Genomic DNA, 25442 nt, shown 5'->3' with positions numbered 1-25442 from the left:
TTTGAACCATTTTGTTTCCATTTTCACTTGTTTCCAGGTATTTTTTTTTTTAATTTTATCTTTGAGTTCCTCATTAAGTCTCAGTTTCCTGTAGCCCTTGGGCTCTCCCAGATTTAAGTCCCACTGATGTTTAAAGCCAGACGTTATGGGAGTTCATCTTACCAGGGTGGTGGGGGGCTACCTGATGTGGCCCTTGATCCCCTCACTCCTCAGAGAGGATCTCCATGCCTGTGACATGCTGCCCCCCACTTGTAGGTCCCTGCACTGGAGGGTTGGTTCCCGACCATGTCTCTGCCCCTCCTACCCTTCTCCATGTGGCTTTTCCTTCCATCTTTAGCTGGGGAAGAGCTGTTCTGTTGGTTTTTGGGTCATTTGCAGAGGGAGGTGCTCTGGATGTAGTCTGCATCCTTGGTGTGTCCACTGAGGATTCTACTCTACTGTCTTCCTAGACCAACAGACTACATTTTCTTATCGGTCTCCTGACTTCTTCCCGGAAGCTTTGGGGTTTTTCTCTTTTTAACTTTTTTTTTAGACTTCTGAGTTTAGTGCACACAGAGTCAACCCATTCACAGAAATCTAATGGAGGAAGCTAGAGAGCCTCAGAAAAGATGAAGTGGTGGGATTGAGGTCAGACAACTATAGAATCCAGCTGCAGCCTCCGCGGAATTGAGCACGGGACCCATTTCAGCGTGCACTCTGCAGCTTCTCTCTCCAGCACTTGATGTTTTCACCAAGCCCTGGTGTTTCCAGGCAACAAAAGGCAAATGGAATGAACCTTCTAGAAGCAAGTGCTGTAGATTGCTGGGTTTTGCTTTGCTTTTGTCCCCCCATGTTATTTACAAGTGCTACCTCCACATTCACCCCTGTAGAGCTTTATTTGTCTACAGTCTCGGCCACTCAAGGGAATATTCTTGGATAGTCGCTGAAGTTAGCTTAGCTTCTCATGTAAATACTCTTCAGTGTATTCACTTTTCTCAAATGACTTTTGCTGCACTGAAGACAAAATTCCGTATCTTACAAAATTTTCTTCTATAGAAACTTAACCTGTTTTGGAGGTGCTTGGAATGTTACCATATATATATATGTATGTATATCTGATACCATGTGCCATATATGTGTATATGTGAGACTTCCTTTCCCCAGATTTCTTTTCCACTCAGAAATATCTCTAACGTATTTATATCCCAGAGAAAGTTAAAGATAATTTGCAATGAGTAATTACCATTTCCCTTGGGGAAATAATCAGCAAGAAGTTTCTTTGTTGCTCTTTTCCCCCTCGGTAACTCTTATAGGACATAAAATCCAAAAAGTTCGCTCTCTTTTTTAACAGCCACAGTGCAGTCCCTTAAGAGGATCAGTCCATCTTTCTTTTCTGCTTTCCTTCTTCCCTCCCTCCCTCCCTTTCTTACTGAGATAGAACATGCAAGTGTACCATTCCATGAAATTTCACAACACGAAGGTACCCATGCAGTTAGCATCCAGGTCTAGAAACAGCACTGCTAGCACTCCCACAATCCTCTGTCTGCTCCTGGCCCGTTACTAACTTCCAGTTAAAGATAACAATTATCCTACTTGATTTTATTCAGGAGTAAATAACAAGGAAAATAACTGACGATATGCCTTGTAGAATGCCTTGTTGATCATTTTCTGTTTTTCCTCTTATTCTTTTGATGAACCCCTAAGAATTCAGCTGAATGATAATTGGGAGAAGGAAGATATTAACTAACACCCCTTGGGGGTGTTTGTATTATTAGCCTCCGTTTTTGTCCTAAGTTAGAGGTTCATCTGTGAGCATTGAGGACTATAACCCACAAGCTCAGCAAGAGCCACCTCCCCCCATCCAAGGCCAAGCCAATCCTGATCATCCCTAACCAAAAATAAAAGTTTTCACCCACATTTTAGGGGTAGGACCTGGAATTAGTCCTCGCTTGGTTCCTGGGGTTCCTAGGATTGGCCAGCTAGCCATGCCCAAGAAACTGTTGTCTTTCTGCCTGTTACCCAGTGCATTGGTCCAGTCCACGTGAGCCCCTTTCTGCCGTGGCTACCTCGTCCTCCCCCGCAGGTGGCCACAACCGTACTGTGTCTTAGCCCATTTCGCTGGGACCCACACACTCTGCCTTAAAGTGTGGCACCCCACCTCAGCTAACTCCTCATGCACTAAGTTATATCATACAGCTCACAAAAAGATACCTCAATGAGCAGAAATGGACTGCTTTTGTATTAACCATCGCTACAAAGCCACCACTGAGATGTGTAGAGTCCTTTGCATCCTCTTACGTGAGGTATCATAAACGTACGCACATTTTCAGTTGTTCAACCAGCTGTGCTGACTTGGGGGTTGTTGATGCTCTTGTCGTTCCAATGGAATTAGGATTTCAAATGACATTCAGGGAACTAGAATTGAGCTGTTCCACTTTATCCTAAGAAGGGTAAAGTTTTTACTTGATAGCCACATGTTCTTGGAATGAGTATAATGCTGCAGATCACAGCTGGTTGTCATCCATCTCTTCCAGTGTCAGAAGAACTCCACGTCTTAAACATGGTGGCTGTGGGTTACATGAAAGAAGCATTTCCTGACCTGGATGTTGGATTTGACAACCTGCCTAGATTTGGAATTTCCATAATTCCCTTTTTTTTTTTTTTAAAGATAGGGCCCTGCTCCTATTTCTTGTGTAGTGTTGGTGTGGTCTTGCGGCTGAAGCGCCAGGGTCTGCTTTACAGTGTGCTTCACGTTTCTGGAAAGGCCCGCGAGCTGCCGTCTGTCTAGAAGCTTCCGGGCCGTCTGAGCTCTCCTGACGTTGTGAGTCGTTTAGACTGATTTTTTCCAACCAGATTTTATAGTCTCAACCTGTTGCTCATTTATACTTATAGATCAGAAGCTGCTCCTGTGGGGACGCCTGAGTGGCTCGGTCAGTTAAGCATCTGCCTTCAGCTCAGGTCATGATTTCAGTGTCGTGGGATCGAGCCCCACGTCGGGATCTCTGCTCAGCGGCAGACCTGCTTCTCCCTCTTCCTCTCCCTCTGTGCTCTCTCGCTCTCAGTCTCAAATAAATAAATAAAATCTTTAAACTCCAAAACTGCTCCTAGGTGACACTCAGTTAGCTGAAATACTGGGCACTTTCTTGGTTTTGTGAGACGGATGGCCTCGTCACCCCTTTGGGTCTGTCTGGCCTCTCAGAATGCTTCTGAAGATCGTGCAGATGAAGGAAAATGGCATTTTGTATCATTAAAAAAAAAAATGGTACAGGAGATAAGTGGGTAAAATGTTCTCACGTTTTAGGAAATGAAAGATTTCTCAAAACTTAAAAACTTTAGGCATGAAGTAAATTTATGAAGGAAGGCAGAGGAGGAGGAAGAAAAAAAAGAAAGAAAAAAAAAGGAAGGAAGGACAGCAAACATGATGTGCTTTGCTGTCGAGCAGAACTGCAATTTGCCCCTAACTCTGGCCCCAGTGATATTTCTTCCTGCTTTGGCTTCCTCATCTGTGAAATGGGTACAGCGCTACTTACGATGTATTGTCATTCTGAGAATTAAATAAGGAACTGCCCAGCACCAGGCACATTGTAGACACTCAATGAATTTTACCGCCCTCACTGCCCGCATTTTTGGAGCTTGATATGTCCCGGCACTCATATTTCAGGGACTTACATCCTGGTCATTCATTGAATGTTTGGCTTTCTATTTAAAATGTGGCCTTTCTGACGGAAACACCACTGCTTCCGGCCTCAGTTTCCTTTGACGATGAAATGAGCTGTACATCGACGTTGCCTTTCGGAGCGAACACTGCCAGGTGTGGTGCGTGCTTGTCCCGTTTTCACAGATGCCCTAGTGCTGAGCATGAACAATAACCATCAGCAAGCGGTCCCTGGAAAGAAAGTCCGGCTTTCCTTCTGCCAGGTCACAGGTACCGTGAGAGATGGGTTGGGAGACAGGGTCTCAGACGACCTCTACGTGCCAAAGAAAGGGGACTCCGTGTCCACAAGCACTGGTTTTCCGAAGGCTGGCCCAGCCCGCTCCTTGCGCCCACTTCCCAGGGCCCGATGAGCCGATGAGCGTCTGGTTCTAGTGCCTGAGACTTCGAGTGAACCGGACAGGGCATGGCCCCCGCCTGTGTCTTTCCTCTTCTTTTTTAACATGCAGACCTCTTGAGAAAATATAAAATTACAGTGTTTCCCATTTCTGAAGCAGCATCCAGGCCCCATCAGGTAGCTCCAGAGTCTCCAGGGAGACTTTTTGAAGCCAAGAATGCAAATGATCAGTTTACCAGGAGGCCCAGCTCGTGCACATTCAGGCGGAAAACGGAGACGGGGCATTCTCAGACTTTTATGTAACACGGATGCTTAGCAGCTCTTAAAATCTGGTTGTGCTTGAGTCATGAAAACCAGAACGAAAAGGCATTATTATGGTTGTGTGTTGCTCTCAGCCAGAGATCCTTCCCCCAGGTAGACGTAATTGCAAAGCAGGCTGGAGAATCCGACATTCCTGAAAGGCAGCGCTTTGGGGGGGACGTTCTAGGGTCCACCTGGGTCACCCTGGACTCTGGCTAGAAGCCAGAAGAGGTTTGCTAGAAAGGGCCACAGGGTGGGGACTTGGCCTGCCGGAGTGTCCATCATCCAGGTACAATGTGTGTGACGTGTGGACACCACCTCCTCCATGTCTTTCCTATAAAACGAGCCATTTGACCTACCTCATCGCTAGAGGCCATCTAGGTTTTTAAGATCTTGGTTTGTCTTGGTCTACCTGTTGTTAATTGGGGTCATACGTCATGACGATCATGATGAGGATTCCTCCTTGACCAGATAAATCTGGGAAATGCTGGGACATAGAAAGCTAATTGAGGGCGCCTGGGTAGCTCAGTCGGTTAAGCGACTGCCTTCGGCTCAGGTCATGGTCCTGGAGTCCCAGGATCGAGTCCTGCATCGGGCTCCCTGCTCAGCGGGGAGTCTGCTTCTCCCTCTGACCCTCCCTCCTCTCATGTGCTCTCTCTCTCATTCTCTCTCTCTCAAATAAATAAATCTTTAAAAAAGAAAGAAAGCTAAAAGAAAGCTAATTGAGTGGGTGGATTTGAGAATAAGATGTCTTGGAGCTTTTCACGTACCACCGGGTAGGCAGAAATTCACCAGGGTTGGGAGCCCTTAAGGCTTTTTTTCCATGCGATTCTGTGAGTGGATTGGGGTGACACCGGGCCATTGCTGGTACCAAAATTAAATGGACTCCCGGCAGTCTTGGGTGGTTTCTCATCCGGCCTTCCTGCAAACCCAGAGGTGGATACCCATCTTCCCATAGTCTCGTTCGTATTCTCTGCCCTTGCACAGTTTGGAGATTAATGCTGCTTTTCCCCCCCTACAGAACATTGATATCACCAATTTCAGCAGCAGCTGGAGTGATGGCTTGGCCTTTTGTGCTCTCCTTCATACCTACCTGCCTGCCCACATCCCATATCAGGAGCTGAACAGTCAGGAGAAAGTAAGTCACCTGCCCAGTCACCCCTGGTTATCCTCTAGAACATGCAAGGGGAATTCCTATAATACTGTACATCCAGATGGGGTGGTGTTTATAGACTCCAGGTGGAAATCAGGATATTGGTACCAGGCAGACATAGCTACTGAGTGTATTACCCTCGGTAAATGCTTCTCAGTTGCCCTTGTGGCCTGGAAAAATGGAGTGAAGACCAGTTTACTGTGACTGTCCCCCATTTTTTGAGAGAAAGCCTTGATGAAATTTTACCTTCGTGGCTTTAAGACCTTGGCCAGCATTTTCAGTCTTTTCTAAAAGAACCAGAAGCACCAACAAAAGGATCTCGCTGCTCAGATAAGCTTGGGAAACTGTATATTATGTCACATTCTTAGAGATTCACAGTGCTCATTAGCACAGTAAAGACTTCAGGAACATGAAAGAAACATGAAAGAAACCCGTGTGACTCTGTTTAACCCTACATATATCAGATCCACAGAATTTTTTAATACAATTACCTACAAGAGTTGGCAAATTTTCCTGTTAAGGGCCAAATAGTGGACTTTGTGGGTCCACAGGTCTCTGTCACAGCTACTCATCTACCATAATAGTGCCCAAGTGGCCCGAGACAAAACGGATGGGCATGCTGTGTTCCAAAAAAACTTTATTTACACAAAGAGGCTGTGGGCCCGATTTGGTCTGCGGGCTATAGTTTGCCAAACCCTGACCTAGAACATCCTACAAAATCATATTCCACAGAGCGTACTTTGGAAAATGCTGTTCTCAGCCCTGCGCTCATTCTCTCCACAAGTATTACTTGCCAAGCATCGTGCACAGTAATAAAGACAACAGTGAACAAAGTAGACCTGTTCTTTGCCCTCTAAAGTAGAGAGACAGGTCCATAAGTGAGTAAACCTGTAACAGGTAATGTTATAAATAAATAAATTGCAGAAGAGCTATGAGAGAAACCTCATGCTATGGGAGTGAACAGGTTTCCTAATTTAGATCAGGAAGGCTGAGAAGGCTTCTCTGAGAGGCGATACTCTTCAGAACGAACCAGGAGCCAGTAATACAAAGAGCTAGGGGGAGCTTTCCAGAGCAAGGGAGCAGCCTGACCAAGAAAACACCTGGGTGTGGTCAGGGAACGTGGAGGAGGGCCCACTGGCCGGAGTGCAGTGAGCGGGGAAGAGTGGCCTGTGATGGTCCTGGGGGCCAGATGGGGCCAGACCCTGCAGGCCTTCCACAGAGGGCTCTGGAAAGAAATCTGCCTCTTGCTCTAAACTCAGTGGGAAGTCATTGAAGGATTCTAAATGGTGGAGACACACGATTCGTGTTTCTGAAAGATCTTTCTCGCTGTTATGTGAGAAAAAGAACTGGGAAAGGAACAAGAATGGGTGAGGTGCTACCAAATGGGAGGCCCCTGCAGTCATCAATGTGAGGGCTTAGCGTCCCTGACTCCAGCCATTAGCTGCGGCGGGGGCGGTAGCATCGTGGATAGAAAGATGGAGATAGATTCAGAATAGGTCTTAGATGTAGAATCCGCTGGACTTAGTAACTGGTTGGTTGTGGGGGAGGACATGAGGAAGGAGAGGCATGTCTAGCCTGACAGGTCATTTTCCAAGATGGGGAAGGAATAGAAATGCTGGAAAGTTCTGTTTTGATTATAAAGCCCAGTGCATGGTCATGGCACTGATGGTGATAATAACTGAACGGAGTGATTTAATTTTCTGCAGTGTTAGTCAGGGTTCTCCAGAGAAACAGAAGTAATAGGGTGTGTGTGTGTGCAAGAAAGTTGAATGCCACGGTTTGGATCTGAAGGCAGTTTGCTGGCAGAATTCCCTCGTCTTCGAGGGAGATCAGGCTTTTTCTATTAAGGCCTAATGCTATGGTGGGTGATGTGCTTTACCCAGAGTCTGCCGATTTAAATGTTAATCTCATCTTAAAAATACCTTCACAGAAACGTCTGGAATAATGTTTGGCCAAACATTTGGTACCATGACCTAGCCACGTCGATACATAGAATTAACCATCACAGAGCGTATAAAAATCTCAAGACGGAAAATTTGTGCGTGGTGCTTTGTTGGTAGTCCGTGAAGCAGGCTGGACAGGAGCATTAAACATTTGGAAAACAAAACCAGAAAAGCTGTTCTGTTCTTAATCATGTTAAGTGGGAGATGTTCCTAAAGTATGCAGCGTGCAATGTCAGGCAGGTGGTTGGATAATAAATGTGGAATTCAGAGGGGAGATCAGAGCTGGAAGGCAGATTCGGGAGTCATCAGGGAGTAGGTAAGGGCTGCCTAAGTGAATCAAAATGATGGAAAAGTTCTACATTTGCGCTATCCAACATGGTAGCCATGGGCCGTTAATGAATGTGGCTTTCAATGATTGGAAAATTGAATTATTAATCTTAATTACTTTTGATTTAAATAGCCACGTGTCAGGTGTAGCTATTGTCTCCAACAGGGCGGGTAGAGATGGTATTTAAAGCCACGAGAGTGGAGATCACCTCGGTCCTAGGTCCTAAGGGAAGCTCTGAAGAGAAACTCGTCTGTATCCACTCTGCTGCCAGCGTTTCACTTCTGATACTTCTGTAAACAGATGGCGGGTTTTGCCCATACTGGGCAGTTCTGCAACACCAGCTGAGTATCCTCAAGTGTGACTCAGTTCTGACACTGTCCGCCTGGAACGAGCATCAGGTCCCACAGGTTAAGGGCTCGGTCCCACAAGACCGTGCCCTTCACTTCAGACCCCGGTGACCATGTAGTTGTCACCTTGCTTCTGACTGACCGACTAAACCGGAGGTTCCCGTGGCCCCTTCCTTAGGTTTAATTAATTTGCTAGAGTGGCTCACAGAACTCAGGAAAACAGTACTTACTAGGTTACCAGTTTATTACAAAGGATATTGAAGGACACTAATGACCAGCCAGATGAGGAGACCCCTAGGGTGAGGTCCAAAAGGGTCCCGAGCGCAAGAGCTTCTGTCCCCTTGGACCTTGGAGTGCATCACCCTCCCAACACACATTTTCTGAACCCCATCCTTTCGAGCTTAATGGAGGCTTCCTTACATAGGCACGATTGATTAAACCATTGGCTATCGGTGATTGAACTCAGTCTCCAGTCTGTCTCCCCTCCCCGAGGTTGGGGTCAGGGGATATGGGCCTGAAAGTTCCAACCTTCTAATCACATGGCTGGTTCCCCTAGCAGCCAGCCCCCATCCTTAGGTTATCTGGGGTTTTTTGAAAAATCACCTCTTTAACATAAACTCAGGTGTGGTTGAAAGAGGTTTGTTGGGGCGCCTGGGGGGCTCAGTTGGTTGAGCGTCTGCCTTCGGCTCAGGTCATGATCCCAGAGTCCTGGGATCGAGCCCCACATCGGGCTCCCTGCTTAGTAGGGAGCCTGCTTCTCCCTCTCCTTCCCACTTGTACTCTCTCACTGTCTCTCCTTCTCTCTCTCTCAAATAAATAAATAAAATCTTAAAAAAAAAAAAGAGATGTTGCAGTCTTTAAAAAAAAAAAGAAAGAGGTTTGTTACGAGTAACAGAAGACATCTATTTCAACTTTGTTGTTCTGAAGCCATTTTCTGGAACTGAGGACAAAAACCAAAGATCATAACAAAGTATGCCCCTATAGCTCTTATATGGGAAATGATAAGGGTTTTAGGAGCCCTGTGCCAGGAACTGTGGACAAAGACCAAATGTATATTTCTTGCTATAAATCACAATATCACAGAGGCATAGAGAGAAGGCTAAGGAACCTTGACTCCAATGCTTGTCGTCTAGGGAGAGAGTGACCCAGCAAAGGGAACCAGAGTGGAGCAGCCAGAAAGGAGGAGACAAGCTGGGGCCATGTGGGGTACCCACAGCCTGTGCATCGAGCCCCTCGCAGACAGAGCCCACCTCCAGCAGTGACCTCCGTGTCCCTTCTCTTCGCTTTGCAGCCTCTGTCTTTTCCATGTGATATTATGAAGATAATTGAGTCAAGAGTGGGCATAAAACAATTCAGAATCATCGGAGGAGGACCTCACTAAAACTATCGTAAATAGAAGTCTCCACGCTTATGCACACCCTATCTAAAACAGGAATCTTCCTGAAGGTGTGAAATGTTTGTCTGCTCTCATGCAAAGCACACCTAGGCTCTTCGTCCTCAGATCACTCTGGATCTGTTGGAAAATAACGAACCTAAAAGTGTTTGCTTTCACACTTTGAATCATGAGCGCTGCTTCCTTATGAAAGTGTGGTGTCTTGCCATGGGTCTCCATGGTTCCCACACACCTCACGGCCCAGCTGCCCTGGTCACTGGCTGCACATTTGGAAACATGCAACACCCAGACACCACCATTTACTCACTTCCCGTTGTCCTTGTGGTACAGGGGCCCGTGGTCTCTACATGTAGGGTTGAATGTCTTCCCTCTAATCTAGGATGCTGTTTTCAGGGAGCACCCAAGTCAGATTGTGGAAGACTGCGGGTCTGTGAGATTAATGATAGCCCGGGAAGTTCAGAAATCATGAGCTGTTCCATCTACCCAGACGGATGTAATGAAACCAGGTCGGTTGGACATCAGTGTTAAATAGGGACTTTCTGATAAAACTAACAAGGACGTCTTCGAAGACATTAAAGAGATGTGAGTTACAGTCAGTGGAAGGTTTGGGCATTTTTTTCAACAGAAAGCGTATTTGTCAGCCCATGAAACTTCCACATAGGCTACTCAGATTCAGGTGATAGAACGGAGTGTTTTTGTGTCAGTGTCTGAAACAAAATTTTAACGTGAGAGGAGAAATTTTCTGGACGTGGGATGCTTTCTGCCGTCAGTTTTAGGTGAGATGCGCTGCTAGTGAGGCCAACACCAAGATCTCTACCAGGGGCTAATGCTATCCTGGGGCTGGAAGGGCTCTGGGAACCTCTCGGTTCCGCCCTGGGCACACTCCCCCCTGCTCCCTGTAAGTGGCAGCTTTCTCCACCCCCCACCCCCTGGCCTTGTGGGGGCCTGACACCGTTGCAATGAAAGAATTAGGCAACAGTGCTTGGTCATAATAGTCTATGCAGGTAAAAGTGTGAGAAAATGGACACTTACACACTATTGCTGGAATTGAAAATTGGTGCAGCCTTCTATTTATTTTTTTTTAAGTAGGCTCCATGCCCAGTATGGGGCTTGAACTCACGACCCTGAGATTAAGAGTCCCATGCTCCACCAACTAAGCCAGCCAGGTGCCCCAGGGGTAGCATTTTAGAAAACAAGTTGGCATTGCATATCAAATGCCATGACTTCTGGAATAATGGTAGCCGAAAAACTGGCTTACAGTCCCCCCTTCCCCCTCAAAACTAATCAAAAGGGACTTTAAAATAAGCACAAAATAGGAGATGGCTGCCGCAAGTTTGGGCTCAATTAAAGGAAGCCAGGAGCCAACTTAGAGCTCCTGTCTCAGCAGAACAGAGAGCAGTGTTACGGAAACAAGCATAAGGTTTCCAGTTCATGCCCATAAATTTCCCTTTATTTGGAGGAAGAGGGCTGGTGGCTTGGGCAAGATGACCACAGATCAACAGCTTTCCCAGGCCTCGACCACAGCCTGGGAGAAAACGTGCACAGCCTCGTCTTTCTCTTTTTCTGTGACCTAGTACCTAGGGCAGAGAGTTTGCTTCAGTCTCAGGGTGGGGGCCACCCACCTTCAGGAAGCAAATGTGCACCCAAGGACAGAGGGTGGAGGCCATGCGGAAATGGAAAAAGGGATAAAATTATTTATCAAATCCAAATGCGTAAAATCCAAATGCATAAAATCAAGAAATTCTACTGGGGAACATAAAACGTGAATATTACTTACAGGAACATGACTTTCTTGATTAAACTTAATATACCAATCTAATTAAATTTTGATGTTATCCTAATGACTCTCAAATGAACCATGGAGGGGAGGAGGCAGGATTAAGTGATCCTTAAGTTCATCCAGGTGAGGAAACATCAGAAGAGCCAGAAAGAGTCTCAAGAAGAAGCTGCAAATTCGGGCTAAATGTGGAACAGTGCCTTTAGAATTCTAGGGGGAAATGGTATATATAGCACTGTGATTAAACAACTCTTGATACACAACAGAATGTGTATGTCATAAATCGTGGCAAAGTAAAAAATAACTGAACTAACAAATATTTATCTTTGATAGTCAGGAATCAATCGATAATGTCATTTTAATTATTTAACCTGTCAATCATTTTCTTCCTTGGACTGAAACCCTGTTTGCATATTTGACTTAAAATTTTAAGTGTTTTATAATAGTAGATCATCTATATGGGAGTGTCATTTAGTGTTCTTTCCTGGCAAAAACTATATATTTTTATATTTATTTTTATTTTTTTCAAAAGCTATGTGTTTTTAGTTGATAATTCCAGTCTCTGTCCTTTTAACCTAGAAAAGGAATCTCTTGTTGGCATTTGAAGCAGCCGAAAGTGTAGGCATCAAACCCAGCCTGGTAAGTATCCTATTTTATATCCTTGTGATACTTTATTCTACTTATAGGAGAAAGAACTTTATGCCATCTACTGAACAATTTCTTACAGAACATTAAAATCCATTTGCTAAAGATCTGTTATTCATGATCCCAAATATGAAAATATTATTGGGGCACCTGGGTGGCTCAGTCGGTTCAGCATCTGACTCTTGATCTCAGCTCAGGTCTCAATTCTCAGGGCTGTGAGTTCAAGCCCCGCATTGGGCTCTGCACTGGGTGTGGAGCCTACTTCAAAAAAAAATTTTTTTTTTTAATCCAGTTGTCTAACCACATATGATTTAGAGTTTTTTCAAAGATTTCCTTGTGGATAAATTTCATATCTGGAAGCACAGTGGACTGAATTATTAAAGCCCTGTTGTTCAAGTCACCTAGAAATCTGGATAAAATGTAATTATAAAAATATCAACACATAGGTGTGGTCAGAAGAAAGAATGGGAAATGGCCAGATGTCAGAAATTCAAAGAGAAGTGAAAACCAGAGCCACGAGGCATAAACTAAGACTGGCAAGCCTCAGAAGTGGGTCTGGGAGTGCTGGTAGAGGGCTCATAGTAAAAGACTCCCTCATGGGTATAGGTTTTATTTAATGCCCACACAGGAACACGAGACAAGGTGCTGAGCTCCCGTAAACAGAACATCAGTACTGAGACCCTTGCACAAAACCCAAGGTCACAAAATGATGTTCTTCTTAGCGAAGGGGAAAATAAACAGCTCTACCCGCCAGTCAAGGGAAGTGATACAGAAGCTTGGTTTCCACCTGAGATTGTGTGTGTGTGTGTGTGTGTGGCCAAAAAAAGGAAAATCTGCAAGAAAAGAAAACTGGGCCAGATGAGGTTTGGAGTTCAAATTTATATCTGTGCTGCAAGAAGCCCCTAGTTTATATTATCTGAGGCACAGAGCTTCTGGGCTAGTGGTACAATGGCCACTGAAAATACATTCACAATCCAAAATTACAAAACACTCAAGAAAATGATCTAGTTGAGCTAATCAGCAGATAGAGCAAACAAGAGGATCAGCTACCAGAATGTGGGATAATAAAATAATAAGAAAGAGACTACAAAAGACTATGTTTAAACATATTAAAGAGGTAAAAGAGGAAATAAAAATCATAAGGACCGTGGTACTATTAAAAAAAAGATTTAGAAAAAGAATCAAATGAAACTAGTAGAAATAAAAATTAGAAATTAAAAAAGCCCCTCAGATTGAAAAACTGATTAGATATAGCAGAAGAGAGAACTACTGAGCTGGAAAATAGAACTAAGGAGATGATCCAGAACATGAAACAGACATTTAAAAAGTGGAAAATATAACAGAGGGATTGTATTAGTATGTATTCAAATTCAAGAAATGGGGGGATGCCCGGGTGGTTCAGTCTGTCAGGCGTTCAACTCTTGATTTTGGCTCAGGTCATGATCTCAGGGTCATGAGACCCCCTCTGCCCTTACCCCCCCCACACACACACACTCGTGTACATGTGTGTGCTCTCTCTCAAATAAATAAATAAATAAAATCTTTTTTAAAAAAAGACAAATTCAAGAAATGGAAAACCCAACTAATAGTTGCTTAAACCATAAAGCTGTTAATTTTATTTTTTTTTTTAATATTTTTTTTTTTTTTTTTTAAAGATTTCACTTATTTATTTGAGAGAGAGAGACAGTGAGAGAGGGAACACAAGCAGGGGGAGTGGGAGAGGGAGAAGCAGGCCTCCCGCGGAGCAGGGAGCCCGATGTGGGGCTCGATCCCAGGACCCCGGGATCATGACCCGAGCCGAAGGCAGACTCTTAACCGACTGAGCCACCCAGGCGCCCCAATTTTATTTTTTTTAATGAGAAGTCCAGAAGTAGTTTCAGGATTGGTTCACTGTTCAGTATTGTAATCAAGGACTCCAGAGTGTGTCTTATCTACACTCCACCATCTTTAATCTGTTGGCTCTTTGTCCCCATGTCCTCTGTGGTTGAACATGGCTGCCATGCTCCAGACATCACTCCCATCTGCTGGACAGGAAGGAGGGGGAAAGGATAGAACAAGTGCCTCATATCTTCCCCCTTTGATAAGGAAATCAAAAGGCTTCCCAGAGCCCCTCAGTTCATTGGCAGTACTCTTGTTACATGGTCACCCCAGCTGTGAGGGAATTTGAGAAAGTAAGCAATTTATATTCTCCATTCTCTTTTTTTTTTTTTTTTTTTTAAGATTTTATTTATTTGCGAGAGAGAGAATGAGAGACAGAGAGCATGAGAGGGAGGAGGGTCAGAGGGAGAAGCAGACTCCCTGCTGAGCAGGGAGCCCGATGCGGGACTCGATCCCGGGACTCCAGGATCATGACCTGAGCCGAAGGCAGTCGCTTAACCAACTGAGCCACCCAGGCGCCCTATATTCTCCATTCTCTTTAGCGGGAAGCCTACAAGGGATAGAGAGGTTGGGAATAACTATTAGATTAACCAACTGATAGTGTCTGTTGCAGAGCTTAAGCAAATGGAAGATAAAATCAGACAATTTCTAAGTCCCATGGCCAATGGGAATTCCAGAAGAAGAGGAAAGAAAGAATGGGAGAGAGAATATTTGAAGAAATGGTGCCTGAAATTTTTCCAGAATGATGAAAGACCATAGATTCTTACTGAACCTAAAACAAGATGAATCATGCAAAATACCTATCCAGACACATCATAACAGAACTGCATAAAAAGTAAAGAGAAGACAGATAATCTATAAATAATTTCTACTAACTAATAGTAAAAACACAACTTAGTAGAAAATTATCAAAGGCTAGAATAGGCAAACCATGAGTGGCTCATAAACATTTAAAAAGATGTTCAGTCTCATCAGTGATTGGGAAAATCCAAATGGAAGTCACAGTGAGCCACAGGTCGGTAACCCTAAGAGGATGTGGGGAATCTGAGAAATGAAAAAGCAAAAGTCCAGCTGTCATAGAAACGTCGGTACTATGAACAGTGTTACACCAATATGTTTAAAACAGAATGAGCAATTTTCTAAAGAAATGTAAATATATTTCTTTAAATACTAAATGTAAATATTTCTCCAAAACTCACTCAAAACGAAATAGAACTTTATCCATTAAAGAAATCGAATTCATTGTTTGAAAATGTAGTCATGCATGCAAAAAATCCCAGTAAGTCCAAATTCTATGAAACTTTTTAAGAAACAGATGTCCCTGTCACATAAATAAGAGGCTAGAGAATTTAGAAAGGAGGTGACACACATGTCTGGCCAAGATGGAGTAAAAAGAGCCTGATTTATCTTCCCTTCTGAAACACTGAACAGCTAACAAGTAACAACAGATAATTAAACGTAAGGAATCCAAGAAAAAAATGAGAACTTGGTAGACAATAGTATACACAGAAGATGTTTTTCTTTGTCGTGTTAACAGCTAACATTTGCTTCTTTTTTAATTTAACGTTTTTTCCCTATATTTTATCTGACATAAGGCAGGAGTTAGTGAAAGCTAGGAATGAGATCATCTTGTTGAACCAATTGTCAGAGCCAGCAGTTTCATTTTTACAGATGTCTGTGAGGAGATACTGTGAGACAAGCATAATAATTAATCTCAAAAGCATTTAGGGATGTTTGTGAGCAATTTAACTAACTTGTGCCATCAACAAAACAGAAACTTCCTACATTATGAGATTTGCTTTGCCGTACCTTGATGTGGATTGAAAAATAGTTCTTAATTACACAGGATACTTCTGAAATATATACAGTCAGAACTGGCAGCAGTAATAACCCCAGGTCTTTGATCAAAGTCTGTTGGAAGATTAGTGAGGGGAAAAAATTCACTTACAGGTGTAGATCCAAGTAAATACAGGTTTCTGGGTGTGGCATATTAGCAAGGATGAGATTATTTTTTAAATGAAAGCTTGACATGTTCTCCCAATTTTAGAATGCATTCCTTTTCAGCCACAGTGTGACAGAGAGGTTTAGCCCATCATATCACAAGTGTAAGCAACTCCTCACAGAAAGAATTGGTGAGAGAGGAGGACAGGTGACATCATGGACGTTACCGGAAGAACAGCCAGAATGTGTGTCCTCCGAGCGTTGGTGTGTTTCTATCCTGGTGAAGGGAACACCCTCGTGCTGAATCATACAGTCTGTGAGGGTGTTGCCTGCGGAGTAAGCCACCGAACAGTCACCACACACAGAGATCAGGACGGGGAGGTCTTTACAACTCTGGATTTTAAGAGGGCATCAGGATGATTCCTTAGGCATAACTGAGCTTGCTCTGCTGTACAAACTTTATGAAGGCTACTTAGAGTTGATTTGAGTTTAATAGTATGAAAAATATTTTTTCGTGTTGACTATGCGCCAAGCATTTTCTTTTTTTGTTGTTTTTTAAGATTTTATTTATTTATTTAGAGAGAGCAAGCACATGCAAGCAGGGGGAGGGGAAGAGAGAGAGGGAGAAAGAGAGAGAGAAGCAGACTCCGTGCCGAGCACAGAGCCCGACGCAGGACTCGATCTTGCAACCCTGAGATCATGACCTGAGCTGAAATTAGGAGTCGGACACTTAACCAACTGAGCCACCAGGCGCCCCCAGGCATTTTCCATGTGTTGACTCATTGAGCCCTCTCAAGAATCCTGTGGAGACAGATGCTCCTGTAGGTGGGACACTGAGGCAGGTGCAGTTCCATAAAAGGTCACACATTAGTGAATAGCACAGGCAAGAGTCAAGCAGGCAGGCCTTCTCCAATTACCTCCTCCGTGACCCTGCATCCAGGACAGCCATGCCCACCTTTTGGGCTCTTAAATGCACAATTTACTCATAGTACTATATAGCTCATGCAGCATTATGTTGTAATTTATCTGATTATAGGACTTATCTCCATCCCCCCAAGACCATGAGCTCCCAAGGGCAGGAAGCCTTATCTTTTTTTTTTTTTTCAATTATTCTTATTGTGGTAAAATAGATATAACATGATCTGAGCATCTGTCACTTGGTCAATACCACACTGTCCTGATTCATACAACTTGATAGATCATGAAATCAAGTCTTCCAACCTTATTCTTCTTTTTAGAATTTCTTTGGTTGTCCTAGTACCTTTGCTTTATAAATTATAGAATCAGTTTGTCAATATTTACCCCTCCCCCCCCAAAAAAAAAGCTTGCCGGGATTTTGATTGGGATTGTGTTGTATCCATAGATCAGATTGGGAAGAATTGACATTTTTGTCAATACTCAGTCTTCCTATCCATGAACATACATTACTCTCCATTTATTTAGAGCATCTTGATTTTTTCCATCATTGCTTTGTAGTTTTCTGCATATAGTGTTTTATAAACAAGTTTTTTGCATATATATCCTTTTTTAAAATTTAATGCCATTTAAATGGTTTGGTTTGGTTTCCCATTTCAGTTATTCATTGATGGCATATAATAGGAAAGCTATTGACTGAGATCTTGCTAGACTTGCATATTAGTTCCAATGGGTTTTTTGGTGGACTGGAGTTTTTTACATGTTGTCTGCAAATAAAGACAGGTTTAGTCCTGCCTTTCCAGTCTGTATGCCTTTTGTTTCTTTTTCTTGCCTTATTGCATTAGCTAGAACTTCTGGTACAGTGTTGAGTAGGAAAGGCGAGGGAAGACATGCTTGCCTTGTTCTTTTCTCCTGATCTTAGTGGGAAAGTGTTCAGTCCCTCACCATTAAGTTTGAGGTCAGCTGTTGGTTTTTGTATGTTATCTTTTATTAGGTAAAAGAAATACCCTTCTATTTTTCTAGCTTTGGGGGAGTTTTTATCATGAATAGTTGTTGAATTCTGTAAACAGGCATACCCCACTCATGTTTCACTGTATTGAGCTTCACAGATACTGCATTTTTTGTGTGGCAACCCTGCATCATGCAAGTCTATCACCTCCATTTTGCCAACAGCACGTGTTCACTTTGTGTCTCTGTGTCACATTTTGGTAATTCTTGGAATTATTATTTATAATAAATTTATTATTATTTTATTTGTGATGGTGCTGTGTCATCAGTGATTACACCTTGCTGAAAGCTTAAATGATGGTTAGCATTTTTTAGCAATAAAATATTTTTTAATTAAGGAATGTACAGTTTACCTTGTTGCGCAGAGGCTGGGAGCACCAACCCCCCCAGGCTGTCGAAAATCTCTGTATAACTGTTGACTCCCCAGAAACTTTGCTAATACCCTACTGTTGAGCAGAAGCTTTACTGATAATGTAAACAATCGATTAACAAATATTTTTTTATGTTTTGTATATTACATACTGTATTCTTAAAGTAAGGTAGAGGAAAAATACGTTTTTCTTATTTTTTTAAGATTTTTTTTTTTATTATTCATGGGAGAGAGGGGGTGTTCAGCACTCTGGCTTCACAGAATGAGTGAGGAGGTGTGCCTCCTCTTCTGTTTTCTGGAAGAGAATGTGTAGAATTGGTATTATTTCTTCCTTGAGTATTTGGCAGAATTTTCCAGTGAAACCATCTGGGCCTGGTTCTTTCTATCTTGAAAGGTTTTCAGCTACTAATACACATAAATGTCATGCAGCCTCAGATTTGGGGACAGGCAGCATACGCTCCCTCCTCCTGAAATACGCTATAGTATTTCTTCAAATGTGTTTGGGTGTGATGTTGACAATGGACCAAAATGGTTTTAATGTTACTATTGTCAGATTCAGGCATGATGAGATAGTCTGAGTAGAGCTGTGAATATTGATCGGACTCCCGCATCCTCTCCGAGACAGAAGACACATCCTTGCCAGTGCTAGGCTGGTCATTTTTTCAGCACAATCAAGAAGCAAAACTCATAAAAGATATTTAGGTGTCGTGGAAACAAAATAAATGGCCAGTTACAGGTCACATTTCTGTCACCACCCAAGAACAGATATGCTAAGTAAGTTCAACCTTGCTTTTCCACCGCATCCCTGCTCCTGGCTTTACATCAGAGTCCTTTCCTACTGTTCTCTCGTGAACACAAAAGAATCCAAATTCAATCCCCAAGTGAATTATTTAATACGTTCAGCGGCAGACATTTTGGGAACAGTTGACTGGCTGCTTGATAGAGAGCAGCCAGCCCTCCTGCCTGTCATGCTCTGGTCTCCACTGTCTCCTTGCTGATCACCTACGAAACTAGGGGAGAAAGAGCAACAACAACAACAAACGTTAAATGGTCTAACACTTAATCCTGATAAGACAGTGGTTGCATGTTCAGTTGGTTCAGGGCTTTTGTGGTCATCCCACTCGTGAGAATTCATCTCAAGCCATGAATTCAACAACACGCCACAAAGATGCTTACTGCCAAGTCTGTAACGTGAAGAAGTGAACACAGGCTACACGTCGCATTAGATGTCATGTTGATTGTGGGGCAGCCGTTCCTTGGACTGTGAGCCTTAACTGCCGTGACAGCCAGCGACACAGTACATTCACTTGTCAAGTTGTGTATGGAGAACGTTAAGTGAAAAAGCACAAAGGGGGGACACCTGGGCGGCTCAGTCGGTTAGGCATCTGCCTTCAGCTCAGGTCGTGGTCCCAGGGTCCTGGGATTGAGTCCTGCATCGGGCTACTTGCTCAGTGGGGAGTCTCCTTCTCCCTCTGCCTGTCACTCCCCCTGCTTGTGCTCTCTCTCTCTGACAAATAAATAAATTAATTTAAAAAGAAAAGCCATAGGGGCGCCTGGGCGGCTCAGTCGCTTGAGCGTCTGACTCTCGATTTGAGCTCAGGTCATGATCTCAGGCTCCTGGGATCGAGCCTGCTTGAGATTCTCTCTCTCCCTCTCCTTCTGCCCCTCCCACCACCCCCCTAAAAAAATAATAAAATAAAAGCACAGAGCACATGCTAGTACGTCCACGTGATGGAAGTGTGGGAGAACATAGGTGCACATTCCAGTATAACTTAGAAAAATGGAAATCATCCTATGATAATGGAGTTAGGGATGACTTTCTCTTTACAAAATTTTTTAATGCTGTCATGTTATTAAGATGAAAGGGGCAGGAAGTCATGCCTAATGTTTTTTAAAGGGGACAGTATCTCGGGATGCCCTGGTGGCTCAGTCGGTTAAGCATCTCCCTTCAGCTTGGGTTGTGATCCTGGGGTCCTGGGACCCAGCCCCACGTCGGGCTCCCTGCTCAGCGGGGAGTCTGCTTCTCCCTCTCCCTCTGCCCCTCCCCCCCTCATGCTCTCTCTCACTATCCTCTCTCAAATAAATAAAATCTTTAAAAAAAAATTTTTTTAAGGGATGGCATCTCCTGATTAAATAGGAATAAAAAACTTCTCTTTTAACTTAAATCACATTTAACAGCACTTCAGTGTTGCCTACACCTTCTGTTCAAGCAGGTGGAGGAGGGTTTCTAGGCAACACCAGCCCCAACCTGGAGCCGAGCCCCTTTGTGGGAAGGTAGGGGCCGGTCTGTGGTGTTCCCAGCGTGACCTCTTCTTTTCTCCTGCAGGAGCTCAGTGAGATGCTGTACACAGACCGGCCCGACTGGCAGAGCGTGATGCAGTACGTGGCCCAGATCTACAAGTACTTTGAGACGTAAAGCCCAAGGGCCCGAGAGACGCCGCCCACCCCGGCCTGCAGCTGGTCCTCGAAGCACCTGGTCACTTTCCACAGGCCCTGCTCCATCCACCACCGCCCACAGCGCTCCATCCAGGGGGACCAACACGCAAACAAGAAACGGAGCGGGGTTCCGCCGCGCACCCGCTTTAAATCCAGATGCATTTGGAGCGTCAGCTGGGGAAGCTTTGCTCCCTGCATGGGCCTCCGTCCTTCAGCCCAGGCTCCCTCCACGAGAACCCAGTAGGACATCTCGGGTCACGCGGTGCAACTTCACCCGTGAGCTGCCGAGATCCACCACCAACAGCACTTCCAAAGCAGTCATCTTTTCACTAAAAACCCGGGCTCCTGCCTTTAGAAGAACTCTGCCCTTGCCACCGCCCACCCCCTCCAAAAAAGAAACACACAGCAAAATGCAAAAAGACAAACATTTCGGTCTCGCACCGCCTGGAAACCCACGAGCGCTTCTTTTTGGGGAAATGTGCTTGCGTGCTAGACAACAGTTGTGACACCTAGAACTTGATCATGCTTTTTAGATCTCGCTGTCACTGATTGGAATCTCTGGATGGAGGAGAAGAGGTGTGAGAATACAAAGCAGCCCCTGGGTGACTGGCTGCGGTGTCCCCCCCCGTGGGGTGGTCCGCAGACAGAAGTGTGCATCTGTGTGCTTGCACGCGCTCACGCTCAGAACCTCCGTGCTGAAAGGGAGATGTCAGCCACTGTCGCCCCCTCCCTTTGTGTGTCGTCGTCCCCCCCGCTTCATTCCCATTGCCCTTCATGAAAGCCCACACACATTCGGCCCGGTGCAGAACGGTCCTCACTTGCCCACCCAGGTCTTCGTGTGTTTGCACACGCAGGCCGAAGAGGTGTGTATGTCTGGGGATACCAGGCAGACAGCAAATGTAAACACTATTTCAACTCTGGACTTGGGTTTTAGTGCCCCATCAGGCCCTTCGCATTTGCAGGGCCAAAGCCAGCCCTGAGGGGTGGGCAGGGATTCCACGTCTGCTCTCTTGTGAGGGCCGACAGCAGAGCCCCCGCCAGAACAGCCCCAGGGGGAGAGGGGGCTCAGAAGTGCAAGTGGGCACCCAGGCAGGTGCTCATGGTGGGCACGGGGATGCACGTTGTGTAGCCCATGAAGGTGTGGCTCCTCCAGGCAGTCAGGTGACTCGTCAGCGCCACAGGGCTGCACTATCCTCTGTCACTGGCAATTATGGGATGGCTGCTTGGCGGCCCAGGCCCTGTCCCGGAAGAGGCATGTGTTAGCCCCTCCCTCCGGACCACCTCGGGAGAGGCGGCTGCTGGGCTCTGCGGAGGGTCCATCCCTCCTTCTCAAGCCTCCACCCATCGCCTGCTGAGGGTTCTCCTTTGTGGCTCCAGCTCAGAACCTTCCGGGGAGCTGGTTCAAAGCACACACCTTGGCCTGCCCCATCCGTTGAATCAGAGCATCTGGAACAACGGGAGCGGGGATCTAGTCTGTATATTTTCAGAGTTCCCCTGACAACCCCTGAGAGGAGAGACCGCCTTTGATCTCGTTCCCCAGGGTGGGGCCGTGAACACAGCTTGGGGCTGGGCAGTTTGGTAAAGGTGACCCCCCCCACTCAGTGGCTCCTTTGTTTTCACATGGGAGTCAGAGGCACAGTCTGAACAAATTTAATTTACTCCTTCCTGATGCACATATCCAAATGGAAAGTACTCCCGTTGTGTTGCTTCACGCATCTGTCTTTTGTTGACATAACTGATGAGTTTTCATTACCCCGGAGCTTCTGCCTTGCTCTCCATTGCAGTGGGGGAAGGTAATATCCCGAGGAGTTGGGTTGAGCTGTCGGTCGATGTGTTTAATCTGGATTTACTGCAGGGTTTGTGTGGGAGAGGCAGTTGAGGTGCTTGGGATACCTGGAGGGGGTGTTCAGCATTATTGGCACCCTGTTTTCAGTGATTACTGTAAATGAGTCAGATGATCCAGCTCTCAGCCAAGCAGTGTCTATGCAGTGTTGGTCGTGGTGCTCTTTCCCCTCGCCCTACGCTGAGCCTGCTCCCTTTAGGGGAAAAAGAAGGAAAGAAATGTTCTATAAAAGAAATGTCATGTGCCATTTATTTTCATAACTCAAAGAAGCTCCTTGGCTACCATTTTCTTTGCCAGTGGGCATGCTTCTAGAAGGGGAAGCATGTGTCCTGCTCATAGAAACACAAGTGGTGTTAGGGGCCCGTCTGGCCCTGCCGGGTCCCGGGAGAGGGACCGAAGGTGGCTGGGCTGCAGGACCAGGCCTTCCAGCACTTAGGGGACCTGGTGGTGAGGGGGATGCTGTCCGGGCCCTGGGGCTGGGCCACAGGATGGGGTTTTCAGATCCATTTTTAGCCAGAGCGCTACAAGCACAAGGTGAACGTGGAAAATTGATCAATTGAGAAAACAAGGTCGTGTCAGCCAATTGTACCATTTCCAGTTTTCTGTCCTGAGGCTTGCAATATCCACTTTTGTTCTCATCTCCCTTCAGCCAGTAGTCATTTAAAGTCATGCAGTGGTTCTGCAGATCCCCCCCCCTTTTTTTAATGCATTGTTCTTCTAGAAAAGATAGATGCAAAATGCCAGACCCAAAAGAATGGAGTTTTTTAAAGACCTAGAGAGAAGTCCATGGTTTTCATCATTGTGAGATCTTCCATGGACAGGAGCTCTGTTGGCTGAGGGCTAGCACCATGGCCCTGCTCCCCAGGGTTTTTGTTTTGAGGAACCCGGCAAACACCCACTTCTCTTGTCCTATTCCTTCTCGCTTCAGAAATGAGGTTAGTCTCTGGTTTTCGTTCTTCATTCAGCTATTGTTTTGGAGCTTTTGTTGAGACCATCTGAAGCATCCCAAAGCAATTAGCCATCTGGAGGTGACGAATATCTGCAGGATTCTCTTCCCCCAGACAACACTGGCCATTTCTCTGAAGCTTCTTCTCCCACTTCTCCATGGGGGGGGTGGAGGGCGGGTGTCCCACTGGCCTGTGGAAAGAGGGGACTCGGGCCCTTCTCTGCACAACCACTTGCCAAATCCAGCTGCAGCTTCTCCCATTCCCAAGCTTGCGTGCCATTTTGAGATGAGCCACCGAGGACGTGCAGTAAGAGATATAGAGCTTAGCTACCTTTTTAAAAAAGTATTTTTAATATCTCCTTTGCCCAAGCTCCCTGGGTGTTTCACTTTTCTTGACCCAGGTTAGACTTTGGCTAAGTCTGGAACATCCTCCGTAGCTCCCTAATTTTAACTACATTAGTTGGATGCAGTTGATACATCTGTGGCCCCGTTTCTACAGAGAGCACATCCAGGACGTGACATGCCAACATGGATGTATTTAACTATTAACATGGAGAAGTGTATGATGTATGACTGTGTAATATTTCTAATAAATATATTTTGTTTCGGTCTGATTGTGAATTTTTCCCAGTGACGTTTACTGTTCCTCCTTTGTCAGAATGCCTAAGCCTCCATTCCAACTAGCACCTTCTCGTCTTTTATTCCTCGTTAGGCCGTGGTCCCCACTGAGCTGCTCTTGCCGGCGGCATTACTGGAAGTTTCCGGAAAGGACTGGGGTCCCGATGGCTTTTCCGCCTCCTCGCATTGACAGCCCTCTTGCTGGGACTGCGGTCACCTGGGCGAGTGACCGTTCAGGGCTGACACAGGGTGCTACAGAGCTGTGATGAGCCCAGACCGGGCCTGGAAACCAGAGGCGGCGAGGGCGCCAAGGTTGAGGAGACAGAGTTCAGGTGAACTTGAACAGACGCGGGATGCCCGGTGCATTCAGACCCTAGTGCACTGTGCATGCCCGTGGCTCTTGAGACATCGTGGGAGGCCCTGGTTCCCTGGTGTCTTAGGTGGCCGGCCCCACCCACAGGAGAGAAGAAGGGAGACTGCCCGCTCTCGGCCCGAGAATCTTCACTTCTCCCTCCTCCCGGGGAAGATCCACTGTCACTGGTCTTTGTCTCCGGAGGGACCCTCCCGTCTTCTGCGAATTGCAGTCTCTGATAAGGGCTTACCACGCACCGAGCCAGAACGGCAGCCACGGCTCATTTTCCTCTGTGGGCTCTCAGGCAATGGGAGAAGGTACCAGATCCAACAGCTGATTACCCACAGCCATCTTCAGTCAGTCTGCCCGCACCACACGTGTACACACACACACACACACGCACAAGCATTCGACAGATGGCCGGTGTCTCAGCGCTTGCAAACTGATCCCTCCCAGAATTTGGGGCCCACCAGGAGGGTTCCCATTCTGTGGGCCTGGACCCCTCTGTGAAGGAAGCACATGCCCCCAACATTCGTGTCCTGTGTGTAGAGTCGGGTATGAGCAAGGGGGACTCCACAGTGCCTGACTCAGTGGCATCTGATGTCCCACAGTCGGTGGCCAGTGGTTCTCTATGGCCGTGGAGGACTGGGAACCACAGGCCGGGGGGCCTTGGCCCCCCCGAGTCCCCTTGGGGCACAGCCAGCCCCCTTCTCTGCTTCTGATGCTTCTGCTGTCCGGCTGTCCCCCTTCACTCAGCTCCCTGAAGGCAGAGCCACATACTTATTTGCTCATGATGCCTCAGCCTCCTGCATAATTATTGCAGGATAAGTCATTTTTGATTCATTGGTGGAAACATCCAGCTACCACAAACTCTCGCTTCAATTTGGAATTCCTCCTTGAGCTCCGGGGGCTAGACGCCTCAGCACCCAGCTGGGTTTCAGTGCCGTGGCCGGTCTCATGAACAGCCCTTTCCGGCATCTTCCAACGTGATGGTAAAAATCCCAGAACTACAGATAGAAAGACCCTGGGGAGAAACTTGAAACCTGATCGAAGACTTCGTCGTTTTTCCCTTCTTTCTTTGCTAGCGTCGCATCCATTCGCGTAACTAAAGTGACACAACACATTTCCAAGCAGAATCTCACCTCCCCGACTCTTTGAATGCAATCTAACTTAACCCACCTGCCCTACCAAAACCTCAGTGAGATTGTTCTAGATTATAAA

The 25442-nt window shown here is 45.8% G+C and overlaps 1 protein-coding gene across 7 annotated transcripts in view; it reads left to right on the top strand.

The window, feature by feature from the left end:
- SPECC1 (sperm antigen with calponin homology and coiled-coil domains 1) overlaps positions 1–23872 on the top strand; it is a 271702-nt gene extending 247830 nt beyond the window's left edge. For all 7 annotated transcript variants that reach the window (XM_078067987.1, XM_078067988.1, XM_078067990.1 and 4 more), the window contains 3 exons: positions 5350–5466; positions 11849–11908; positions 20353–23872. In XM_078067987.1, the coding sequence (XP_077924113.1) occupies positions 5350–5466; positions 11849–11908; positions 20353–20442 (267 nt within the window). In that variant the 3' untranslated portion in view covers positions 20443–23872. The remainder of the gene's footprint in view (positions 1–5349; positions 5467–11848; positions 11909–20352) is intronic.
- The last annotated feature ends 1570 nt before the right edge of the window (positions 23873–25442 follow it).

This window comes from Halichoerus grypus, chromosome 2 (assembly GCF_964656455.1).
Source record: "Halichoerus grypus chromosome 2, mHalGry1.hap1.1, whole genome shotgun sequence".
NCBI lineage: Eukaryota > Metazoa > Chordata > Mammalia > Carnivora > Phocidae > Halichoerus > Halichoerus grypus.
The sequence above is the reverse complement of the archived record's forward strand: the minus strand, read 5'-3'. Positions and strand labels throughout refer to the sequence as shown.